This window comes from Haematobia irritans, chromosome 1 (assembly GCF_050003625.1).
Source record: "Haematobia irritans isolate KBUSLIRL chromosome 1, ASM5000362v1, whole genome shotgun sequence".
Taxonomy (NCBI): domain Eukaryota; kingdom Metazoa; phylum Arthropoda; class Insecta; order Diptera; family Muscidae; genus Haematobia; species Haematobia irritans.
This window is the reverse complement of record NC_134397.1, coordinates 36,378,321-36,401,187: the sequence shown is the minus strand read 5'-3', so window position 1 is coordinate 36,401,187 and position 22,867 is coordinate 36,378,321. Positions and strand designations below refer to the sequence as shown.

Here is a 22,867-nt window from a genome sequence, read left to right as displayed (position 1 = left end):
ATAGAATTAAATTGGTTTTAGTGCCATATAGGTTTCACTTTTTTTGAGTGTAGAAACTTTCTATAATGTAGCAAACAAAAAAAAAATATTAATAAATTTATAATAAAAATTTTATTCAAACCTGTCTATTTAATTAACTAAAATTTGTAGTGTGAATAAACTGGTTTCTGGCTGGGTGGCATCACACCTTGTTTTTGGTAGTTCACTTAGCTATTTATTAATAAATGACAGTGAAAGTAATAGAGAAAGGTAAATAAGCAAACTATTTGGATGCGAAATTTGAAATTTATTTATTTTTATTATTATCCTTTAATTTCGAATCGAAGAGTATATATAACAATTTTTCACATACTACGACGTGTTTATCTTTTGTGTAGTAAACCGCTTGTCTCTTAAGTCTTTTATGGGTATGTTAAGTATGACGTTCGTTTCTTAAGTCTTTTGATTTTAAAGTAGTTTCCGTATTGATTTGTAAAAAACTACCGCATATTCGCTGTGTTTTTATATCGATTGTCATTGAATTACTTTAAAAATATTTTTTTTACATCACATTTCAGTGGAATGAAAGGCAATATGTATACACCGAAAAAAAAAGTAAACTGCCGTGGAAATCAATTCAGTTTTTAATCAATTTTTTATTTCTACTTATTTATTTTTTATTCTAATTATTGCAATTAATCAGAATAAAAATAAAACACCTTTTGATTTCAATCAGCATTTTAAATGGAAATATTTTTATCGAATTTTTTTCTTTGAACATTCTTGAAGGGTTATTTTAATCTCCATTATGGATATCAATCAATCCTTCTATTATTTCCCTTTCATTATCAACTTCAATAAAATGGTTTCGCGTGTCAATAATAATAATAACCGCATTTAATAGCTAATTCATTATAAAATGTTTAAAAATGGCTATATCTAAAAATACACAATATTAAAACAAACAACCTGGAAAAACAACATTGTTCATTAATACCGCCAGTCTAAAAGATTAATTAATTTTTTTTATATTATATATTTCTTTTTCAAATTTTTGTAGGTTCAAAGATAATGATATCAACTATAATTGGGTATATGACAGTGAAATATTAGAGGCTGTATAAATAATGTGTGGGGAAAGAGATGGACAATTTAGATTGATAATTTGGCTTCAACTTCATTGTCTTATATTAATTACAATAATTAATGTTGGAAGCATATTAATTTTCAATGCGTGTAAAAAAAAACAAAATGCTGTATTTGGAGATAGTTAAGACCATGATTTTGGCATGATCGATGTTCAAGGAAATTTTGTTGAAGCGGCCACCAAAGAATTTCTAATTAAGGTCAAACAAAGCTAGCAACATTCCAATTTCATAATAAGTATCACTTAAAAAGCCCTTTGTATAGATAAAGGTGGAGAATCGTCAAAAATGACAGCTAATTTAGTTTTAGATACCCCCAGATGGAAACACCTAATCTAGTAATTATTTTATTTTAATTATATTTTGAATAGGTCACACCATCCGTTATTGGATTGTTTTGAGCCATAAAGTAAATTTTATCAAATTGACAAGATTATTATTAATTGCCCAACAACAAAACAAATAGGTAAATAAAGTAAGCCCCTTTTGATATGAGAGTAAAATATCAACACAAAACCAATCTTAAGCACTCCAAGACACTTTTTGTGTGATGATGATGATGCCTGTGGTGGTAGTGATGAGTTGTTGAGTGGACTATAATCAAAATTAATTTGTTTATAAAAAGTGTCCAAGCAGTCACTCATTCAAATGGTTTTTCATACATGTTGTGGCTTTTTCTGTGGGGTCTTTCAAAAAAAAAAGATATTTCTTTATAGTTGACTTGCTTGGGTGTTTGGGGTCACCCGGTAATTCTGTAATTTACATAAAACCCATTTTATTATTTTTTTTACAAACTCTGGATGCTTTTGTAAACCTTCAACGACATGTTGTGTTGCTTTATTCAAAACCTTCTAAGCTCCCAACATGCAAAACACCGATTGCGGTCGCCATTACATTTCAGTAATGTTGGGGCTACTATGCCAACAAAGCCATCGAGCTTTTCAATAGCAATTTAGTTGAGACGTTTAACCGGTAGCTGTGTTCCAGTATTCAAGCACTAGGCGCTATACCCCGAAGTATCATGACGTTTTGGCAAGTCAAGTTGCAAATTACCATGGCGTAGCATCGCCAAATGCCCAGTAGTTTGCATACTGTCATTCGTGATTTTAATAGGGCTTGTTTAAGATTTTTGGGGGTTAATACCATATTCGTGTCAATCTTTGTCTTGAAGCATGTTTGTTGTATAAGTTTTGACATTGATATTTTAGTGGCAAATTCAGTTATTAATTTAAAAAAAAAATATATTTTGAAAAAAAAAAATGTTCTCCCTTTTCCAGATATAAGAAACATTTCCACATATAAGAAACATCCAAATTCAATATTTTCGATGTGCATTAAAAACTATTGTGATATTTTGCCAAATAAATAATTTTTGTATTTTTTATGATTTTTAATACATTCTAATGCTTGTCTAAAATATTTTAAAAAATTATTATTATATTATTATTTGTAGATTTTATTAATTTTTACTCTGTTTTTGACCTATTTGCAACAAAAAAAGTTAAAATTACACATTAAAAATATGAAAAATAGCGAGTTATAAAAAAATGAATTAAAAGAACTTCTTATGTAGTTAAAATGAAGAACATCCTTGGGAGGACATTTCTGGAAGTGTTTTTAAAGTTGTGTCTTCAGAAGAACTTCTAATATTTTTTGCTGGGTGCTTAAACCCAACAGCATATATTTCACTTCCATGGAAGTTCTTTTGTAAAGGCTTTGGAAGTTTGAGTAAAAATAAGAAGATTTTTTTAACTATCCAATATATCAAAATTGAATACCTTAACATTTTCAAACCGTGTGACATTTAAATCAATTATTTAAAGTCATATTAATTTTATTTTGAAATTACACCCACACAATATCTTCAAATTTACACTCTTTAGTTATGCAATACATATGTCGTTGTGCCAACCAACCCATTATGGCATATAGTTCATGATCATAATTTTAGGACAGCGTAATATTTCTTAAGATGACATGAAGTTTTCCTTGAATTCAAATATTTAATTTGCTAAACGATTCATTAACACTTAGTTGATTTTCTATTTAAATCATCCTCTTTTAGCAGATAATAAACTTAACATGGTAATAAATGAATGTACTCAAAATATTTTTGTAAGAGACCGCAGAATGAGTACAACAAGTTTGTTTCTTAAGTCTTTTGATTTAAGAATGGTTTGCTTTGAGTTTCTATGGTAATTAAACAGTGTAAATATTTTTGTGGTAGACTAATGAATCAAAGATGTCCAAAAATTATAGCAAACCTACAGATTCAAAATTTAAATCAGCTAATGCCCTGAGTTGGAGTACAATATTAGTAAAATAATTAGAGAAATATTTAAAACTTAAGCCATTTTTATGCAATTTCGCAAAAGTGAATTTATAAGAAAATTTGAGTCAGTTTCACAAGTTTTCGACTTAGCAGCGCCGATTTTTAAATGAAAATGTGAGTATTTTAGCCATATTTGCCCAAATCGGAAAAATATATACATTACTAAAACATTAATTATACTTTTTTTTGCAAAATTTCAAGTAAAACGGAGTGAAATTTTGACCTTCGGTGGTCATATGAGTCTAAATCGGGCTATATGGTAGCTATATCTAATTGTGAACCGATTTCTTCCAAACTCAATAGGGTTCTATTCTGACACAAAACACATATTTGTGTGAAAGTTTAAGTCGATTGGACTAAAACCGCGACCCAGAGTTTGATCACAAAAATTTGCTTGCAGACCGACATGATTGCCAACACATGGTAGAATTCTACCAAAACTGATAGATTTTTTACAGTTTGGTAAATTAGTAAAATTCTAGATGTTTTGGTAGATTTTGCAAACAGTTCCTCTCCAAATAAGAGATACCTAAATTTTCTATAGAAATAAAATGTCTACAAAATTTTTTATAGAAGTAATATTTTGACAAAATTTCCTATAGAAATAAAATTTTTACAAAAGAAGTAAGTTCACTACAGAAATACAATTTTGCCAAAATTTTCTATAGAAATAAAATTTTGACTAAATTTTCTATAGAAATAAAATTTTGACAAAATTTTCTATAGAAATAAAATTTTGACTAAATTTTTTATAGAAATAAAATTTTAAAAAAATTTTTTATGGAAATAAAATTTTGACAAAATTTTCTATGAGAAATAAAATTTTGACAAAATTTTCTATGAGAAATAAAATTTTGACAAAATTTTCTATAGAAATAAAATGTTAAGAAAATTTTCTATAGAAATAAGGTTTTGACAAAATTTTCTATAGAAATAAAATTTTGACAAAATTTTCTATGAGAAATAAAATTTTGACAAAATTTTCTATGGAAATAAAATTTTGACAAAATTTTCTGTAGAAATAAAATTTCAAGAAAAATTTTCTATAGAAATAAGGTTTTGACAAAACTTTCTATAGAAATAAAATTTTGAGAACATTTTCTATAGAAATAAAATTTTGACAAAATTTTCTATAGAAATAAAATTTTGACAAAATTTTCTATGAGAAATAAAATTTTGACAAAATTTTCTATGGAAATAAAATTTTGACAAAATTTTCTATGGAAAAAATATTTTGACAAAATTTTCCATAGAAATAAAATTTTAAGAAATTTTTCTATAGAAATAAGGTTTTGGCAAAATTTTCTTTAGAATTAAAATTTAGATAAAATTTTCTACAGAAATAAAATTTTGACAAAATTTTCTATGGAATTCTAATTTTAAAAAAATTTTATATAGAAATAAAATTTTGAGAAAATTTCCTATAGAAATAGAATTATGACAAAATTGTCTATAGAAATAAAATTTTGACACAATTTCCTATAGAAATAAAATTTTGACAAATTTTTTTATGGAAATAAAATTTTGATAACATTTTCTATGGAAATTAAAATTTGACAAAATTTTCTATAGAAATAAAATTTTGACAAAATTTTCTATAGAAATAAAATTTTAACAAAATTTTCTATAGAAATAAAATTTTGACAACATTTTTATATGGAAATCTAATTTTGAAAAAAATTTTCTATAGAAATAAAATTTTGACAAAATTTTCTATAGAAATAATATTTTGACAAAATTTCCTATAGAAATAAAATTTTGACAAAATTGTCTATAGAGATAAAATTTTGACAAATTTTCCTATAGAAATAAAATTTTAACAAATTATTCTATAGTAATAAAATTGTGACAAATTTTCTATAAAAATAAAATTTTGAGAAAATGTCTGTAGAAAATTTTTTTTTGATAAATTTTTTTTAGCAAATTTATTTTAAATTCAATACCCTCAAAATTTTGAATTTTCGTGTTATTTCATACTATCAAGGTCCGTTGTGAGTAATTCCTCCCTTTTTGCGGAAGTAGTAATTTTCCCTTATTGATGCAAGTTAAAATCGTTAAAACAGTTAAAATTCGACACGTTTACAATACAAGGGATACTTATACACCCACGAATTTTTCGGATGGATCATTCATCCATCGAAGAAAAAACATGCTAACCACAAAAGTTTGATCAAATACTTCAAAATAAGATATTTTAATTTTGGTAGATTGTGCTAAAGTTTTCTTCAAATTTTGGTGGATTATTTTTAGCACGAGTGGCAACCGTGCTCAGGGGTCGCCATTTTTCAAAAATACCGTGTGTCTCTCTCGTCTTCTTCTGGGTGCAGCAAACATATACACTAACTTATAATACCCTGTGGCGCAGGGTATAAAAATAAATATCTAAAAAATATTCTAATACATCTCTGCTGTTTAATTCTAATATTGTCCTCACCCAACATACTTAACACTTTGTAAAATAGTAAATTGAAAATCATTATGCCTCATTAGCAACTGAATGCATATAATTTTGTAAATTTTTACAATTTACATATGTCAATAGAAATACAATTCTTATAGCTGATGATCTTTGTTTTTTTTCGGATGCATCTTTAGTTTGTTTTTGAATTTCAGCATACATTAAAAGTCTTTTAAGATTTAATAATGAATTGTAATTAGATAATGCCATCGATGGTTTTGCGCATCAGTTCTTAATTGTTGTCAAAAACTTCAATGATTAGCAATTACCAGCATAAGCGTAGAAAGGCTTCTGGTGGGGAGGGTTCCAGAAAAAATTTAGCCCCCAAAATTTGAAAACCTATTTACGATTTTAAATTTTAAAAATAATTCCATGAACTAAAATAAATTGGACAATAAAGCCAATTTATTTTAGTTCATTGAATTATTATGTTATGAAAAGGTTCCCTTTACTATAATTTTTTGCGTACGTTATTAAAATGAACTGAAAAAGGGAAGAATTATGCGCAAATGCGATTCGAAATAGTTCAGAATTTCATAAAATATATTTTACCATAAATTCGGCCAACTTGAACTTCGTATGGAGCTAAAGACATTTTTGCCATTTTTACGAAACTACGAAATTATCTTTAACAAAAAAAAAATTATTTATTTAATTCAAGAAAATTCATTAGACATTAATGAATTTTCTTAAATTTGTCGAAAAATATTTAATTACTCTTGTTTTAGAAATTTTCGTATATCGGAGGAAACAATTTTAGTTAAAATTTCTTAAAAAGACCTTAGCACCGTACAAAGTTCAACACGGACACAATTTAGGTAAAATTTACTCATTTTAGAAAATTATAAAATAGTTGGTGAGAAATTCGAATTTAGTAAAATTGTTTAGATTGTGTAAATTTTTTTCTCATTTTGAGGTTATATCGTTAAACATAACAAAAAATTTAAATCAAGAAAATTTTACTACAATCAACTGATTTCCAAGAACTATAATAATTTTAAAATTACAGCGGAATTTTTCGTTGACTTGTTTTGAGGATATTTCCCTCCTTTTTGGCTGTCTTTGACGCAAACCATTGCATATAATTAAAGAATTTGAATATTAACAAAATATGCCAACACTTCCACAAATGTTTACATTTTACAATGTCATATTCTATCAAACATTTAGTATTACTATACATATAGCATAGTAAATTAAAAGATGATTATGTGTTGTTAGCATCTGTCTGTATAGAAATATTTTATTAAAAATTTTAAAAATTTACATATGTCAATGGATATACCACATATGTGGGTTGATGATCTTTGTTTCCTTGTGAATGCATCTTTAATTTATTTTGGCTATTAGCACATGTGCATTTGTACCGGTCAACCTGTTGTGATGCAAATGAAAAATCTTGTTAGACTACCATTTTAAAAGTTAATATTATGCAATCAAAAAAAACTTAAAACCATTTGTGGTTCGATGGTAAGGTCAATTTTAATTAATGGGAAGATTAGATGGGCGATGCAGATATTAAAACGGAAAGAATAAATGTACGAATACTACTGTGCTGGATTTTCAAACGAAAATAAAATAATAAAAAAAAACATATAAAATAGACGAAAATAAACTAATAGATCATTGAATTCTAAATTAATTTTCAAAAAGGGTCTTTATTGTAAAAAAAAGTCTACTAAATTGATAGACAGATACGAAAAATAAATAAATTATTACCTTTTCTTTTCTTATGTAAAATTATTAAAGTTAAATGTGTACATCTAGCTGATGGCCTCAGTTGCTAAAGCTTCCCTTTTTTTCCCATACTCATCTTATATTTACTATATGTTTAGTATAGTTTTAAATAAATAAATATACAAAAATAAATGAATGTGTACATATTTCTCTATTCCCAAGAGAAAAAAAAAATAAAACACAGAATTACTCACCATTATTATCGTATTATAACATCACACTGATCATTCCTCATTTTGCATTTGTAAATTTTGCATTTTTCGATTATACCCTATATTGTAGATATCTTTATTGTATAAATATATAAAAAAATATCTTGGAAATAGTCTATAATATTATTCTGTGTTTGTTTCTCTTCCTTTTTCTTTTGTATCTATTTTTAGGATTGGCTTGCGGGACATGTGTTTTAGAATCCGATTTTGGTTTTATTCTCAATTGTAACTTCAAAAAATCTGGACTATTTCGTGTAAGAAATTTGGGAGGCCTTAAGGCACACTTTGGTTTAGGTAATTCCCCTCCTATAAATTGAAATATTTTAATATTAGTAAATTCAAAAATTCAATAATCTGTAGTATATATATTTTGCCTTAATATTACCTTGATTAAATAATATCAAACAAATATTTTGGTTGTTGTTTAGTAATTAGTTTTTGTATTTATTAGTTTTTTAGTTACTTCTATAATCCAAAATAAATGAAATAGTATTTTGTTAAATACTATTGTTTTTATATTATATTCTCCTATATTTTTTATATATCCTTTCCTATGATCTATATATTTAAACTAACAAATATTTTTTTAATAATTAAAAAAAAACTATGATAATCTAAAAAAAATAATTATTATACCCTCCACCATAGGATGGGGGTATATTAACTTTGTCATTCCGTTTGCCACACATCGAAATATTGCTCTAAAACCCCATAAAGTATATATATATATATATATATATATATATATATATATATATATATATATATATATATATATATATATATATATATATATATATATATATATATATATATATATATATATATATATATATATATATATATATATATATTCTGGGTCGTCGTGAAATTCTGAGCCGATATAAGCATGTCCGTCCGTCCGTCTGTTGAAATCACGCTAACTTCCGAACGAAACAAGCTATCGACTTGAAACTTGGCACAAGTAGTTGTTATTGATGTAGGTCGGATGGTATTGAAAATGGGCCATATCTGTCCACTTTTACGTATAGCCCCCATATAAACAGACCCTCAGATTTGGCTTGCGGAGCCTGTAACAGACGCATATTTCATCCGATCCGGCTGAAATTTAGTACATGCACTGAAAAAACAGTGAACCCACCAGGAAGAAAAATTTCGGTTAATTTTAGAAAATTTTTAATATTTTTAGAAAATTTTAACTAAACAGTATAACAAACGCTGGCATCACGCCGATGTCATAAAAATCAGCAAATATTTTTCGACAAATTCAAGAAAATTTATTAGACATAATGAAGTTTTTTCACTTGTTAAAGAAAATTTTGTAGTTTGAAGGAAAAAATTGGAGTTCAAAATTGCAAGAATGTCTTTAGTGACATACGAAGTTCATGATGAACGCGTTTGTAGTAAAATTTACAAATTTAAAGAAATATTGGACTATTTTGTGGAAGACACGAATTTAGTTAAACTTTATCCTTCATTTGTGTATATTTTTTTCCTCGGGTTTAGTTAATTTAACTAACGTACACAAAAACTTATTAGAGTAGAGGAAACTTTCTCCAAACATAATAATTCCATGAACTAAACGAATGTGAAATTGGCTTTAGTGAAATAGAGAGTTCACTTTTTTTTGGAGTGTGGTGTTGGTATATGGTCTCTAACAACCATGCAAAAGTTGGTCCAAATCGGTCCATAATTTTATATAGACCCCATATAAAACGATCCCCAGATTTGGCTTGCGGAGCCTCAAAGAGAAACAAATTTCATCCGATCCGGCTGAAATTTAGTACATGGTGTTGGTATATGGTCTCTAACAACAATGTAAAAATTGGTCCACATCGGTTCGCAATTATATGTAGCCCCCATATAAACCGATCCCCAGATTTGGCTTGCGGAGCCTCAAAGAGAAACAAATTTCACCCGATCCACCTGAAATTTGGTACATGATGTTGGTATATGGTCTCTAACAACCATGAAAAAATTGGTCCACATCGGTTCGCAATTATATATAGCCCTCATATAAACCGATCCCCCCATTTGGCTTGCGGAGCCTCTAAGAGAAGCAAATTTCATCCAATCCGGTTGAAATTTGGAACATGGTGTTAATATATGATCTCTAATAACCGTGCCAGAATTGGTCCATATCGGTCCATAATTATATATAGCCCCCATATAAAACGTTCTCCAGATTTGACCTCCGGAGCCTCTTGGGGGAGCAAAATTCATCCGATCCGGTTCAAATGTGGAACGTGGTGTTAATATATGGTCCCTAACATCCATGCAAAAATTGGTCCACAACGGTTCGCAATTATATATAGCCCCCATATAAACCGATCCCCAGATTTGGCTTGCGGAGTCTCTAAGAGAAGCGTATTTCATCCAATCCGGTTGAAATTTGGAACATGGTGTTAGTATATGGTGTCCAATAACCGTGCCAGAATTGGTCCATATCGGTCCATAATTATATATAGCCCCTATATAAACCGTTCTCCAGGTTTGACCTTCGGAGCATCTTGGAGGGGCAAAATTCATCCGATCCGGTTCAAATGTGGAACGTGGTGTTAATATATGGTCTCTAACAACCATGCAAAAATTGGTCCACATCGGTTCGCAATTATATATAGCCCCCATATAAACCGATCCCCCGATTTGGCTTGCGGAGCCTCTAAGAGAAGCAAATTTCATCCAATCCGGTTGAAATTTGGAATATGGTGTTACTATATGATCTCTAATAACCGTGCCAGAATTGGTCCATATCGGTGCATAATTATATATAGCCCCCATATAAAACGTTCTCCAGATTTGACCTCCGGAGTCTCTTGGGGGAGCAAACTTCATCCGATCCGGTTCAAATGTGGAACGTGGTGTTAATATATGGTCCCTAACAACCGTGCCAGATTTGGTCCATATCGGTCCATAATTATATATAGCCCCCATATAAACCGTTCTCCAGATTTGACCTCCGGAGCCTCTTGGAGGAGCAAAATTCATCCGATCTGGTTCAAATTTGAAAAGTGGTGTTAGCATATGGCCGCTAACAACCATACCAAAATTGTTCAATATCGGTCTATAGTTATATATAGCCGATCTTCAATCACACAAAAATTGGTCCATATCGGTTCATAATCATGGTTGCCACTCGAGCAACAAATAATCTACCAAAATTTTATTTCTATAGAAAATGTTGTCAAAATTTTATTTCTATAGAAAATTTTGTCAAAATTTAATTTCTATAGAAAATTTTGTCAAAATTTAATTTCTATAGAAAATTTTGTCAAAATTTAATTTCTATAGAAAATTTTGTCAAAACTTTATTGCTATAGAAATTTTTTCAAAATTTTATTTTTATAGGAAATTTTGTGAAAATTTTATTTCTATAGAAAATTTTGTGAAAATTGTATTTCTATAGAAAATGTTGTCAAAATTTTATTTCTATAGAAAATTTTAATTTCCATAGAAAATTTTGTCAAAACTTTATTGCAATAGAAATTTTTGTCAAAATTTTATTTCTATAGGAAATTTTGTGAAAATTTTATGTCTATAGAAAATTTTGTCAAACTGAATTATATACGTATTTAATCGATCTTTTTTGATTTAATATATACCACTTGGACTTACATAAAATTTAGAAGACGTTGTTAGGAGGTTTTAGGATACCTTGAGACTATTCATTTTTGTTTCAATTAAAAAATTTGTTGAATCAATTGAATTTTTAATTGAATATTTTTTAAAACTCAATTAAGACTTTAATTGGAAAATTTTTCGTGAATTTTTTTCTGTGTATCAAAATCGAATAAATTTGATTTTAAGTGATCGACTTGATATGAAGTGAGAAATATACATACACTCAAAAAAGTGAATCCTCTATTTCACTAAAGCCAATTTAACTTTATTTTAATTCATGGTATTATTAGGTTTGGAGAAAGTTTCCTTTAATAATAATTTTTTGCGTACATTAGTTATTAAATTATACCCAAATGAAGCATAAAGATTAACTAAATTCGTGTCTCCCACAAAATAGTTTAGAATTTTTTAAAATTTGTAAATTTTACCAATAATGCGCCCATCTTGAACTTCGTATGACACTAAAGACATTTTGAACTCCAATTTTTTCCTTCAAACTATAAAATTTTCTTTAACAAGTCTAATAAATTTTCTTGAAATTGTCGAAAATTATTAAATAAAAATATGAAAGATTAAGTTAATAAAGTTAATGGTTAAATTTTTTACTTTTTCAATTAAAAAATAATTGATATAATTCACTTTTTAATTAAACTCGCACACAAAAAATGTTTTTCTGATTCAATCACGAAATTAATTGATCCAATTAATGTTTTAATTGAAATGTCTTCAATCAAAGAAATTGTAGTATCAATTAAAAAATTAATTGATACTATTAATTTTTGTGATTGATGTTCGTTTCAATTAAAACATTTGTTGAATTGGAAAAATTTTCGTTAATTTTTCTAGGTCCGTTAAAAAAATTTAGATTTTTTTTAATTTTTAATTAAAAAATTATTTGAAACAATCAAGTTTTAAATCAAACTAAAACGTGATTACAAATAGTTATAGAAAGTCATTGAAATAGTTATTACGTTTTTAACTAAAAAATTAATTGAATTTTGCAATATAAACAAAATTTTGATAAAATTTTCTATAGAAATAAAATTTTGACAAAATTATATGTAGAAAAAAAATGTTGACTAAATTTTCTATAGAAATAAAATGTTGACAAATTTTCTATAGCAATAAAATTTTGACAAAATTTTCTATAGAAATAAAATTTTGACAAAATTTTCTATAGAAATAAAATTTTGACAAAATTTTCTATAGAAATAAAATTTTGTCAAAATTTTCTATAGAAATAAAATTTTGACAAAATTTTCTATAGAAATAAAATTTTGAAAAAAATTACTATAGAAATAAATTTCTTACAAAATTTTCTATAGAAATAATTTATATTAATAATAAATAATAAATTTTCTATAGAAATAAAATTTTGACAAATTTTCTATAGAAATAAAATTTTGACAAAATTTTCTATGGAAATAAAATTCTTACAAAATTTTCTATAGAAATATAATTTTGACCAAATTTTCTATAGAAATAAAATTTTGACAAAATTTTCTATATAAATAAAATTTTCACAAAATTTTCTACAGAAATAAAATTTTGACAAATTTTCTATAGAAATAAAATTTTGACAAAATTTTCTATATAAATAAAATTTTCACAAAATTTTCTATAAAAATAAAATTTTAACAAAATTTTCTATAGAAATAAAATTTTGTCAATATTTTTTATAGAAATAAAATTTTGACAAATTTTCTATAGAAATAAAATTTTGAAAAAATTTTCTATAGAAATAAAATTTTGACAAAATTTTCTATATAAATAAAATTTTCACAAAATTTTCTGTAGAAATAAAATTTTCACAAAATTTTCTGTAGAAATAAAATTTTGACAATTTTATTTTCTATAGAAATAAAATTTTGTCAATATTTTCTATAGAAATAAAATTTTTCAAATTTTCTATAGAAATAAAATTTTGACAAAATTTTCTAGAGAAATAAAATAAGAGAAATGAGAAAAAGAAGAAATAAAAGAAATTAGAAAATATCGCGTGGGAGCATTATTGCCAAAAAAATACCATGTTTTTATCTCGTATCCTTCTGGGTGCTGCAACATATACACTAACTTATAATACGCTGTTCCACATTGTGCCGCAGGGTATACAAATAAATCTCTAAAAAATCTAAAAAACATTCTAATACATCTCTGTTTTCTTTTTTTAATTTTAACATTTTAACATACTTAACACTATGTAAAATTCTAAATTGTTAGCAACTGAATGCATATAATTTTGTTTTATCAATTACAAAAATAATTGAAATTTGCTAATGATATCAGTTAATTGTTAAATCAAGTATTTTTTTTGATGACCAAATAAAACTGTGATTGATACTAATATTTTCTTGATTGAAGACATTTCAATTTAAAAATTAATTGGATCAAATAATTTTGTGATTGAATCAAAAAAAAAAAAAACATTTTTCTTTGTGTATTAGATCATATTACATAAGGGTTTTGGATCCATTTTCGTGCAAAGCCTATCTTCAGTGCATCCATACCGGCATATTTTTCTCAGAGTGCTTTTACCGTAATATAAAACGCCTTTCGGGCTCGTCTACAAAAAGGAGGTTCCTTATCATTGATCTAAATATGGAATCGTGCACCACTCAGTGATATCACACTGGACGGAATAGTCTAAGTGAGCCTGAAATCACGGAAAGCCTCTATACCTAACCTAGAATTCCCATGGTTCCAAAGCAGTTTCCAATATATTCCCCAAATACTCCCAAAGAAAAAATACTTTCCGGCGGAACGAAATTTTCGACAACCGAAATTTCCCTTTCTTATAAAATATTTTCTTTAAGAGCAAATAAATCCGAACTTATGATAAGCGAATCAACCATTATCTCTAATATTTTTTAAAGGGTGATTCTTTTGAGGTTAGGATTTTCATGCATTAGTATTTGACAGATCACGTGGGATTTCAGACATGGTGTCAAAGAGAAAGATGCTCAGTATGCTTTGACATTTCATCATGAATAGACTTACTAACGAGCAACGCTTGCAAATCATTGAATTTTATTACCAAAATCAGTGGCAGAAAATCCGCTTTTTTATCGATAAATTTTGTTCAGCGATGAGGCTCATTTCTGGTTGAATGGCTACGTAAATAAGCAAAATTGCCGCATTTGGAGTGAAGAGCAACCAGAAGCCGTTCAAGAACTGCCCATGCATCCCGAAAAATGCACTGTTTGGTGTGGTTTGTACGCTGGTGGAATCATTGGACCGTATTTTTTCAAAGATGCTGTTGGACGCAACGTTACGGTGAATGGCGATCGCTATCGTTCGATGCTAACAAACTTTTTGTTGCCAAAAATGGAAGAACTGAACTTGGTTGACATGTGGTTTCAACAAGATGGCGCTACATGCCACACAGCTCGCGATTCTATGGCCATTTTGAGGGAAAACTTCAGAGAACAATTCATCTCAAGAAATGGACCGGTAAGTTGGCCACCAAGATCATGCGATTTGACGCCTTTAGACTATTTTTTGTGGGGCTACGTCAAGTCTAAAGTCTACAGAAATAAGCCAGCAACTATTCCAGCTTTGGAAGACAACATTTCCGAAGAAATTCGGGCTATTCCGGCCGAAATGCTCGAAAAAGTTGCCCAAAATTGGACTTTCCGAATGGACCACCTAAGACGCAGCCGCGGTCAACATTTAAATGAAATTATCTTCAAAAAGTAAATGTCATGGACCAATCTAACGTTTCAAATAAAGAACCGATGAGATTTTGCAAATTTCATGCGTTTTTTTTTTTTTTTTAAAGTTATCAAGCTCTTAACAAATCACCCTTTATTTACTATTAAAGAAACTTTTTTTAGGGTCAAAAGAAAGCTTTGATTGTCTAAAATTTCGTTCATCTGAAAAGAAAGCTCTTCTTTCACTGTAATAAGCTGAATTTCTTTTGACGCCATGCTCGATACAACGCTTGAAGAGTGGCGATAGCCGGTCACAGCTGATCATACCGTTGCAAATATATTAGCATTTAATATTATTATTAACCTAACCTAACCTAGGCAAAATTTTTTCAGAATTTTCATAATTCTTTAAGCAGATAGGAATTTTAAACTCTTATTTTCTTGAAATTCCTCAAAAGAATATGATAGGTTACATTCCGTTAAACATCTCAGGATAAAATACTGTCCCAGTTTACAAGTCGAAAAATGTTTTCATCGATATGACTGAGACAGACTTCACATGGACAAATGAATTCAACTTCCTTTGCTTTAGTCTACGAACTTCTGACCGCAATATCCACAATAGCATCTTAATGCGTTGCAGATTCCCATGTCTATCAAATTTTGCTACAGCTAAATTACAAAGAAAATAAAAACAAATCAAAAAAAAAAAAAAACATATAACTCTAACTGTTGAAGATACGCAAATTGTTGATTCATTAACAATGTTGTTTAATATGACCACGAAATAGATATTTGCCATTAACATCAATTCGTGTTGGTTTTGATTGACTTCAATATTTATGGACATTGTTAAAATTTTGGCGTGTCCATTTGCAAAAAAAAAAAAAATAAATAAAAACAAAATGAAGATGAAATATTGTTTTGGATTATTATGTGAAAATTTGAATCAGCCAATTTATTAAAATTTTTATTCTTCGTTTACTACTTTTTTAACAACGAGTTGTAAAATAAATGTCTTTTTTATTTATTTATTTATTTTTATTTTTTAGGTTTTAGTTTAGGTGACGAATTGGGTTTCCCCGAATCCTTGGGTAATGTTGAAGGGGGACGTAGACGTTCAATTGGCTATAAAAATGGACCACCACCTACTGTGGGAGTGCTACCAGCAAATCAACAGGTGAGTTAAAGAATTTATTAATTTTTTTAAGTTAATTTTTTGTTTTATTTACAAAAATAAATAAATTTAAATTTATAAAATGCTTAATTTTAATTTATATTTAAAGTTTGAAATAGAAAAGAATTTATTAATTAAATTTTTATTTTATTTATTTTTATATTTGTTTTAATTTTTATTTATATTTAAAGTCTTAAAGTTTTAATGTTTGAAATAGAAAAGATTTTTGTCAAGCTCGAAATATTTTCTATTCAAAATATCAAATTATCTGTATTAATGTTTTTTCTCAATTTAAATTTATTTTTTAATTTTAAAATTATTTTTTTTTTTTAATTTATATTTAAAGTTTTAATCTTTGAAATAGAAAAGAAATGTTCAAGCTCGCGATCTTCTCTACTCAAAATATCAAATTATCTGTTTTAATGTTTGTTTCAATTTAATTTTTTTTTAAATTTTAATATTAATTTAAATTTTAAAATTGCATTTTTTAAATTTTAATTTATATTTAAAGTTTTAATGTTTGATATGGAAATTGAAATTAATTTTTCAAGCTCGAGATCTTTTCTATTTAAATTATCAAATTCTCTGTTTTAATGTTTGTTTCAATTTAAATTTAATTTTTAAATTATTTTTAATTTTATTTAAATTTTAAAATTAAATTTTTTAATCTTAATTTATATTTAAAGTTTTAACGTTTGAAATAGAAAAGATTTTTTCAAGCTCAAGATCTTTTCAATACAGAATATCAAATTATCTGTTTTAATGTTTGTTTCAATTTAAATTTATTTTTTAAATTGTTAATTAATTTTTAATTTTAATTTAAATTTTAAAATTACATTTTATAATTAATTTAATATTAAATTTTACTTTTGATATTAGGTTTATTTTTAAAATTTTTTATATTATTTTAAATTAAATTTCAATGTTTGATATAGAAAAGAATTTTTCAAGCTCGACATCTTTTCTAATTAAAATATCAAATTCTCTGATTTAATGTTTGTTTCAATTTAAATTTAATTTTTAATTTTAATTTAAATTGTTGTTGTTTTTTTGTTTTTAAATTTTAAAATTACATTTTTTTAATTTTAATTTATATTTAAAGTTTTAATGTTTGAAATAGAAAAGATTTTTTGAGCTAGACTCAAGATCTTTTCAATACAAAATATCAAATTATTTGTTTTAATGTTTGTTTCAATTTAAATTTAATTTTTTAAATTGTTGAATTAATTTTTAATTTTAATTTAAATTTTAAAATTACATTTTATAATTAATTTAATATTTAATTTTATTAATTTAAATTTATTTTTTAAATTGTTAATTAATTTTTAATATTAATTTAAATTTTAAAATTACATTTTATAATTAATTTTATATTAAATTTTACTTTTTATATGCGGTTTATTTTTATTTTTTTTGTATATTATTTTAAATTAAATTTCAATGTTTGATATTGAAAAGAATTTTTCAAGCTCGACATCTTTTCTAATTAAAACATCAAATTCTCTGTTTTAATGTTTGTTTCAATTTAAATTTAATTTTAATTTAAATTTTAAAATTACATTTTTTTTAATTTTAATTTATATTTAAAGTTTTAATGTTTGAAATAGAAAAGATTTTTTCTAGCTCAAGATCTTTTCAATACAAAATATCAAATTATCTGTTTTAATGTTTGTTTAAATTTAAAATTTAATTTTTTAAATTGTTGAATTAATTTTTAATTTTAATTTAAATTTTAAAATTACATTTTATAATCAATTTAATATTAAATTTTATTAATTTAAATTTATTTTTTAAATTGTTAATTAATTTTTCATTTTAATTTAAATTTTAAAATGACATTTCATAATTAATTTAATATTAAATTTTACTTAAATTTTACCTCATATCAAGGTTTATTTTTAAATTTTTTTTTTTGTATATTATTTTAAATTAAATTTCAATGTTTGATATAGAAAAGAATTTTCAAGCTCGACATCTGTTCTAATTAAAACATCAAATTCTCTGTTTTAACGTTTGTTTCAATTTAAATTTAATTTTAAATTTTAATTTAAATTCTAAAATTACATTTTTTTAATTTTAATTTATATTTAAAATTCTAGTGTTTGAAATAGAAAAGATTTTTTCTAGCTCAAGATCTTTTCAATACAAAACATCAAATTGTCTGTTTTAATGTTTTTTAAATTGTTGAATTAATTTTTAATTTTAATTTAATTTTTAAAATTACATTTTATAATTAATTTAATATTAATATTTACTTTTAATATGAGGTTTATTGTTAATTTTTTTTTGTATATAATTTTAAATTAAATTAAAATTTTACCTAAAATCTAACTTTTTATTTACCCACTTCCCCCAGCCATCTACGCAATCATTCAAGGACAAACGTATTATGTCTCGATCACCCATGGTTCTTAGTCCCGAACTGAGAGAATCTCTACAAAAACAAGCCAAAGCAGCACAAGCAGAAATGTTGCATAGACAAAATGTTGCAGCAACAGCGGACAACATGGCCAAACAGAATGCTCGCAACGAAATGTTGCTTCAACAAAAGCGTCAATCGGAATATTTAGCACAACAGGCTGCTCTACGGGAAATGGCCAAACAAAAGCCTCTAATGACCGAAGCTAGACCATTGCCTTTGGGTGTACCCGCATTTAAACCAATACCTCAGCAGAAACCCTCAAATACACAATGGCAGCAACAATTAGCCGCCGAACGGAGGTCAGCCATTTCGGTTGATTCTCCCAATTCTCGTATGAGTGTCAATAATAAATTGGTGGATTTATATACCCAACAACTAAATGCTAATCGTACATTCCATTCACACAGTCCCATGATAATTTCTAAACCTATGGCAGTACCCGCTTTCCAAGCTATGCCCAGTTCTGTGAATAGAATAACGGCGGTATTGAAGACACCTGCCGAAGCCTCACCAGCAATAGCTAATCATCCGAATTATTTACAATTTGAAGAACCAAAATTCGATATGAAGGACATAACAGTGGAAGAATTGGCCAAGGCAGCTAATGTTAGTGTGGATACCATTAAACATGCCATCTATGTAAGAGAACAACAATTGCGAGCCGAACATAGAGCCATGTTAGCCTCCAAATTACGAGAAGAATTTATAAGAACCTCAAGTAGTTCAACAACCACAACGACAACAAGTACAACAACGACGACGACTACTCCTAGACCCATACCCAATTTTGTGGAGGAAAATTCAGTGGCTCTTGAAACCAAAATGTCGAAGGTAAGAATGCCTCAAATAAAAAAGGACTGTTTTTAATTTCCACTTTTTTCATTTATATAGGTTATGAATGCCCCTAAGGAATATTATCCAGTAGGTTATGATAAAAATTTCGATGATAATTTCAAATCAAAAGTTGATTTACCTCCCACAACATTCTCATGTGCTAAACAAAAACATTTCCCTGGACTTTATGCTGATACAGATTTGGGCTGCATGGTAAGTTTTGGGGGATTTTATAGAATGAAAGGTATCGGAGAGAATTCCAATATTAAGAAAATCCAATAAAAAATTTGGATAGACAAACCAACTGAATAGATCTCAGAGAGGAATATAGATTAATTTTGCCCCGAAATATGATTACTTGAAAATTTGTGAGATAAATTCTAGATAGGTAGATTTTTTACTTGGTAGATTTGGCTTTGGTAGATTTAATTTTTTTAACTAAAATTTTTACCAAATTTTCTATATAAATAAAATTTTAACAAAATTTTCTATAGAAATAAAATTTTGACAATATTTTGACAAAATTTTCTATAGAAATAAAATTTTGACAAAATTTTCTATAGAAATAAAATTTTGACAAAATTTTCTATAGAAATAAAATTTTGACAAAATTTTCTATAGAAATAAAATTTTGACAAAATTGTCTATAGAAATAAAATTTTGACAACATTTTCTATAGAAATAAAATTTTGATAAAATTTTCTATAAAATAAAATTTTGACAAAATCTTCTATAGAAATAAAATTTTGACAAAATTTACTATAGAAATAAAATTTTGACAAAATTTTCCATAGAAATAAAACTTTGACCATATTTAAGTGAACCTGACATTTTGACAAAATTGTCTATAGAAATAAAATTTTGACAAAATTTTCCATAGAAATATTTTTTTATTTATTTATTGATAATAAATATAAGCTTGTGTATAATAGAATACTGGGATATATACAAATTTAAAGAGATTAGTCTTAGCGACTTTGCAACTTGAATATTTACAAAAGAGTTTGGTATTACAATCTTTAGTTTATAAATTAATAAATGATCGAAGGAGAAATCCCAAAACTTTTATAAAAAAATAAAATTTTGATAACATTTTCTATAGAAATAAAATATTGACAAAGTTTTCTATAGAAATACAATTATGACAAAATTATCCATAGAAATTAAATTTTGACAAATTTTTCAATAGAAATAAAATTTTTACAAAATTTTGATAAAATGTTCTATAGAAATAAAATTTTGACAAAATTGTCTATAGAAATAAAACTTTGACAAAATTGTCTATAGAAATAAAATTTTGACAAATTTTTCTAAAGAACTAAAATTTTGACAAAATTTTCTATATAAATAAAATTTTGTCAAAATTTTCCATAGAAATAAAATTCTGACAAACTTTTCTATAGAAATAAAATTTTGATAAAATTTTCGATAGAAATAAAATTTTGACAAAATTTTCTATAGAAATAAAATTTTGACAAAATTTTTTATAGAAATAAAATTTTGATCTCAGGAAAAGAATGTTTGACAAATTTATTTGGGCAAAGCCCTAGATGGTTGGATGGACGCACGTTTCGGAATTATCACATTCCTCATAAGCATCCTCTACTTGCAGCAAAACTATCAGCCAATTATAAAAACAAATTCTGGTAGTTCACCAAACCCAAAGTGAACCACACCTGAACCTTCCGAAAAAAGGTTTGTGATAGTGGGCTTTTCCCGAAATAATAAATAACAAAACAAAACGAATGAAAAAAAAATTCTATAGAAATAAAATTTTCTATAAAAATAAAATTTTGACAAAATTTTCTATGGATATAAAATATTGACTAAATGTTTCTAAAGAAATAAAATTTTGACAAATTGTCTATAGAAATAAAATTTTTACCAAATTTAAGTGAGTCTGACATTTTGACCAAATTTTCTATAGAAATAAAAATTTGATAAAATTTTCTATAGAAATACAATTTTGACAAAATTTTCTATAGAAATAAAATTTTGACAACATTTTCTGTAGAAATAAAATTTTGACAACATTTTCTATAGAAATAAAATTTTGACAAAATTTTCTATAGAAATAAAATTTTGACAACATTTTCTATAGAAATAAATTTTTGAGAAAAATTTTCTATATAAATAAAATTTTGACAAAATTTTTATAGAAATCAAATTTTGCAAAATTATATCAAAAATTTGTGTGTATCGGCCCATGCCTTGGTATTGGCCCCCATATAAAACAATTTTCCTATTTGATATCTTGGGCTTCTAGAAATCGAAATTTTGATCCGATGAGCTTGAAATTGGTAATCTAGAGGTAATATGGGACCACAAATACGTGTGCTGAATATGGTGTGTATCGATCCATATATTGGTAATAGCCCCCTTATTGACCGATTTGACTTCTTGATCTTCTAGAAGTCGCAATTTTTATCAACTATCTATCAAAATCCAGCGGTTGACATTTATAATGGTTTTTATTTACTCATTTTTATCTCACTTTTATTCAATTCCAGGTATTCCATGTGTGCGCACTAACCGATGACGGTATGGTGAGAAAATCATTTCTCTGTCCCGAAAATACACTCTTCGATCAAACTATATTGAAATGTAATTGGTGGTTCTATGTGGATTGTTCATCATCGAAAAGTGTTTACGACTCCAATATACCCATATCGAAAAGTTATCAATTAATGAAATCCCTAACATATTTCTCCAAATATTCGAAAACTGGAGAAAATGGTGAAACATCGTCCTCATCGAATGGTGGCTTGGATATACAAAATCTAAAAGATTCCATGGATGAAGAATATCGTAAAACCTCAACACCTAGTGATGTAGAAGCGACAGATGATAGGTATCCGCCCAACTACTTACAAGACGAGCAACAAGGGTCATAAAGAACAAGTCGGAAATAGATTTACCAAACTAATGTTTAGTCGATATTAATTTTAGTGAATGTATGTGTTTTGTTTTTAGGAAATTATGTTGGTCTAATCGAAATTTTGTGGTGAGCAGATAAATTCGATGCTCACTACCACTTCCAAAATGGGGAAAATTTTATAAAATTATAATTTATAAAATGTACTAGTAGTCACTTTGTTATTTTTTTTTTCAATCATTGCGATCAACGAATGAACGACAACAACAAGAACAAAGATACAACGAATTGTTAATGTTATCCCATTAAGCAAAGATTCCTAATTGAGTTTAGTTACATTTTTAGTTAATTCTTAACCCTATCTATAATTTTTTATTTACTGTCTATCCATAGTATTTTCTTAATTTTAATGGATTTCGTTTTTT

The 22,867-nt window shown here is 26.3% G+C and overlaps 1 protein-coding gene across 2 annotated transcripts in view; it reads left to right on the top strand.

Moving 5' to 3' along the window:
• Nucleotides 1–22,644, top strand: part of mtg (mind the gap) — a 78,406-nt gene extending 55,762 nt beyond the window's left edge. Inside the window, exons 3-7 of one of the 2 annotated variants that reach the window (XM_075289804.1) lie at nucleotides 8,035–8,157; nucleotides 16,187–16,314; nucleotides 18,668–19,564; nucleotides 19,625–19,780; nucleotides 22,078–22,644. In XM_075289804.1, the coding sequence (XP_075145919.1) occupies nucleotides 8,035–8,157; nucleotides 16,187–16,314; nucleotides 18,668–19,564; nucleotides 19,625–19,780; nucleotides 22,078–22,461 (1,688 nt within the window). In that variant the 3' untranslated portion in view covers nucleotides 22,462–22,644. The remainder of the gene's footprint in view (nucleotides 1–8,034; nucleotides 8,158–16,186; nucleotides 16,315–18,667; nucleotides 19,565–19,624; nucleotides 19,781–22,077) is intronic. The other variant, XM_075289805.1, reaches the window with a different exon arrangement.
• Nucleotides 22,645–22,867: the final 223 nt, after the last annotated feature.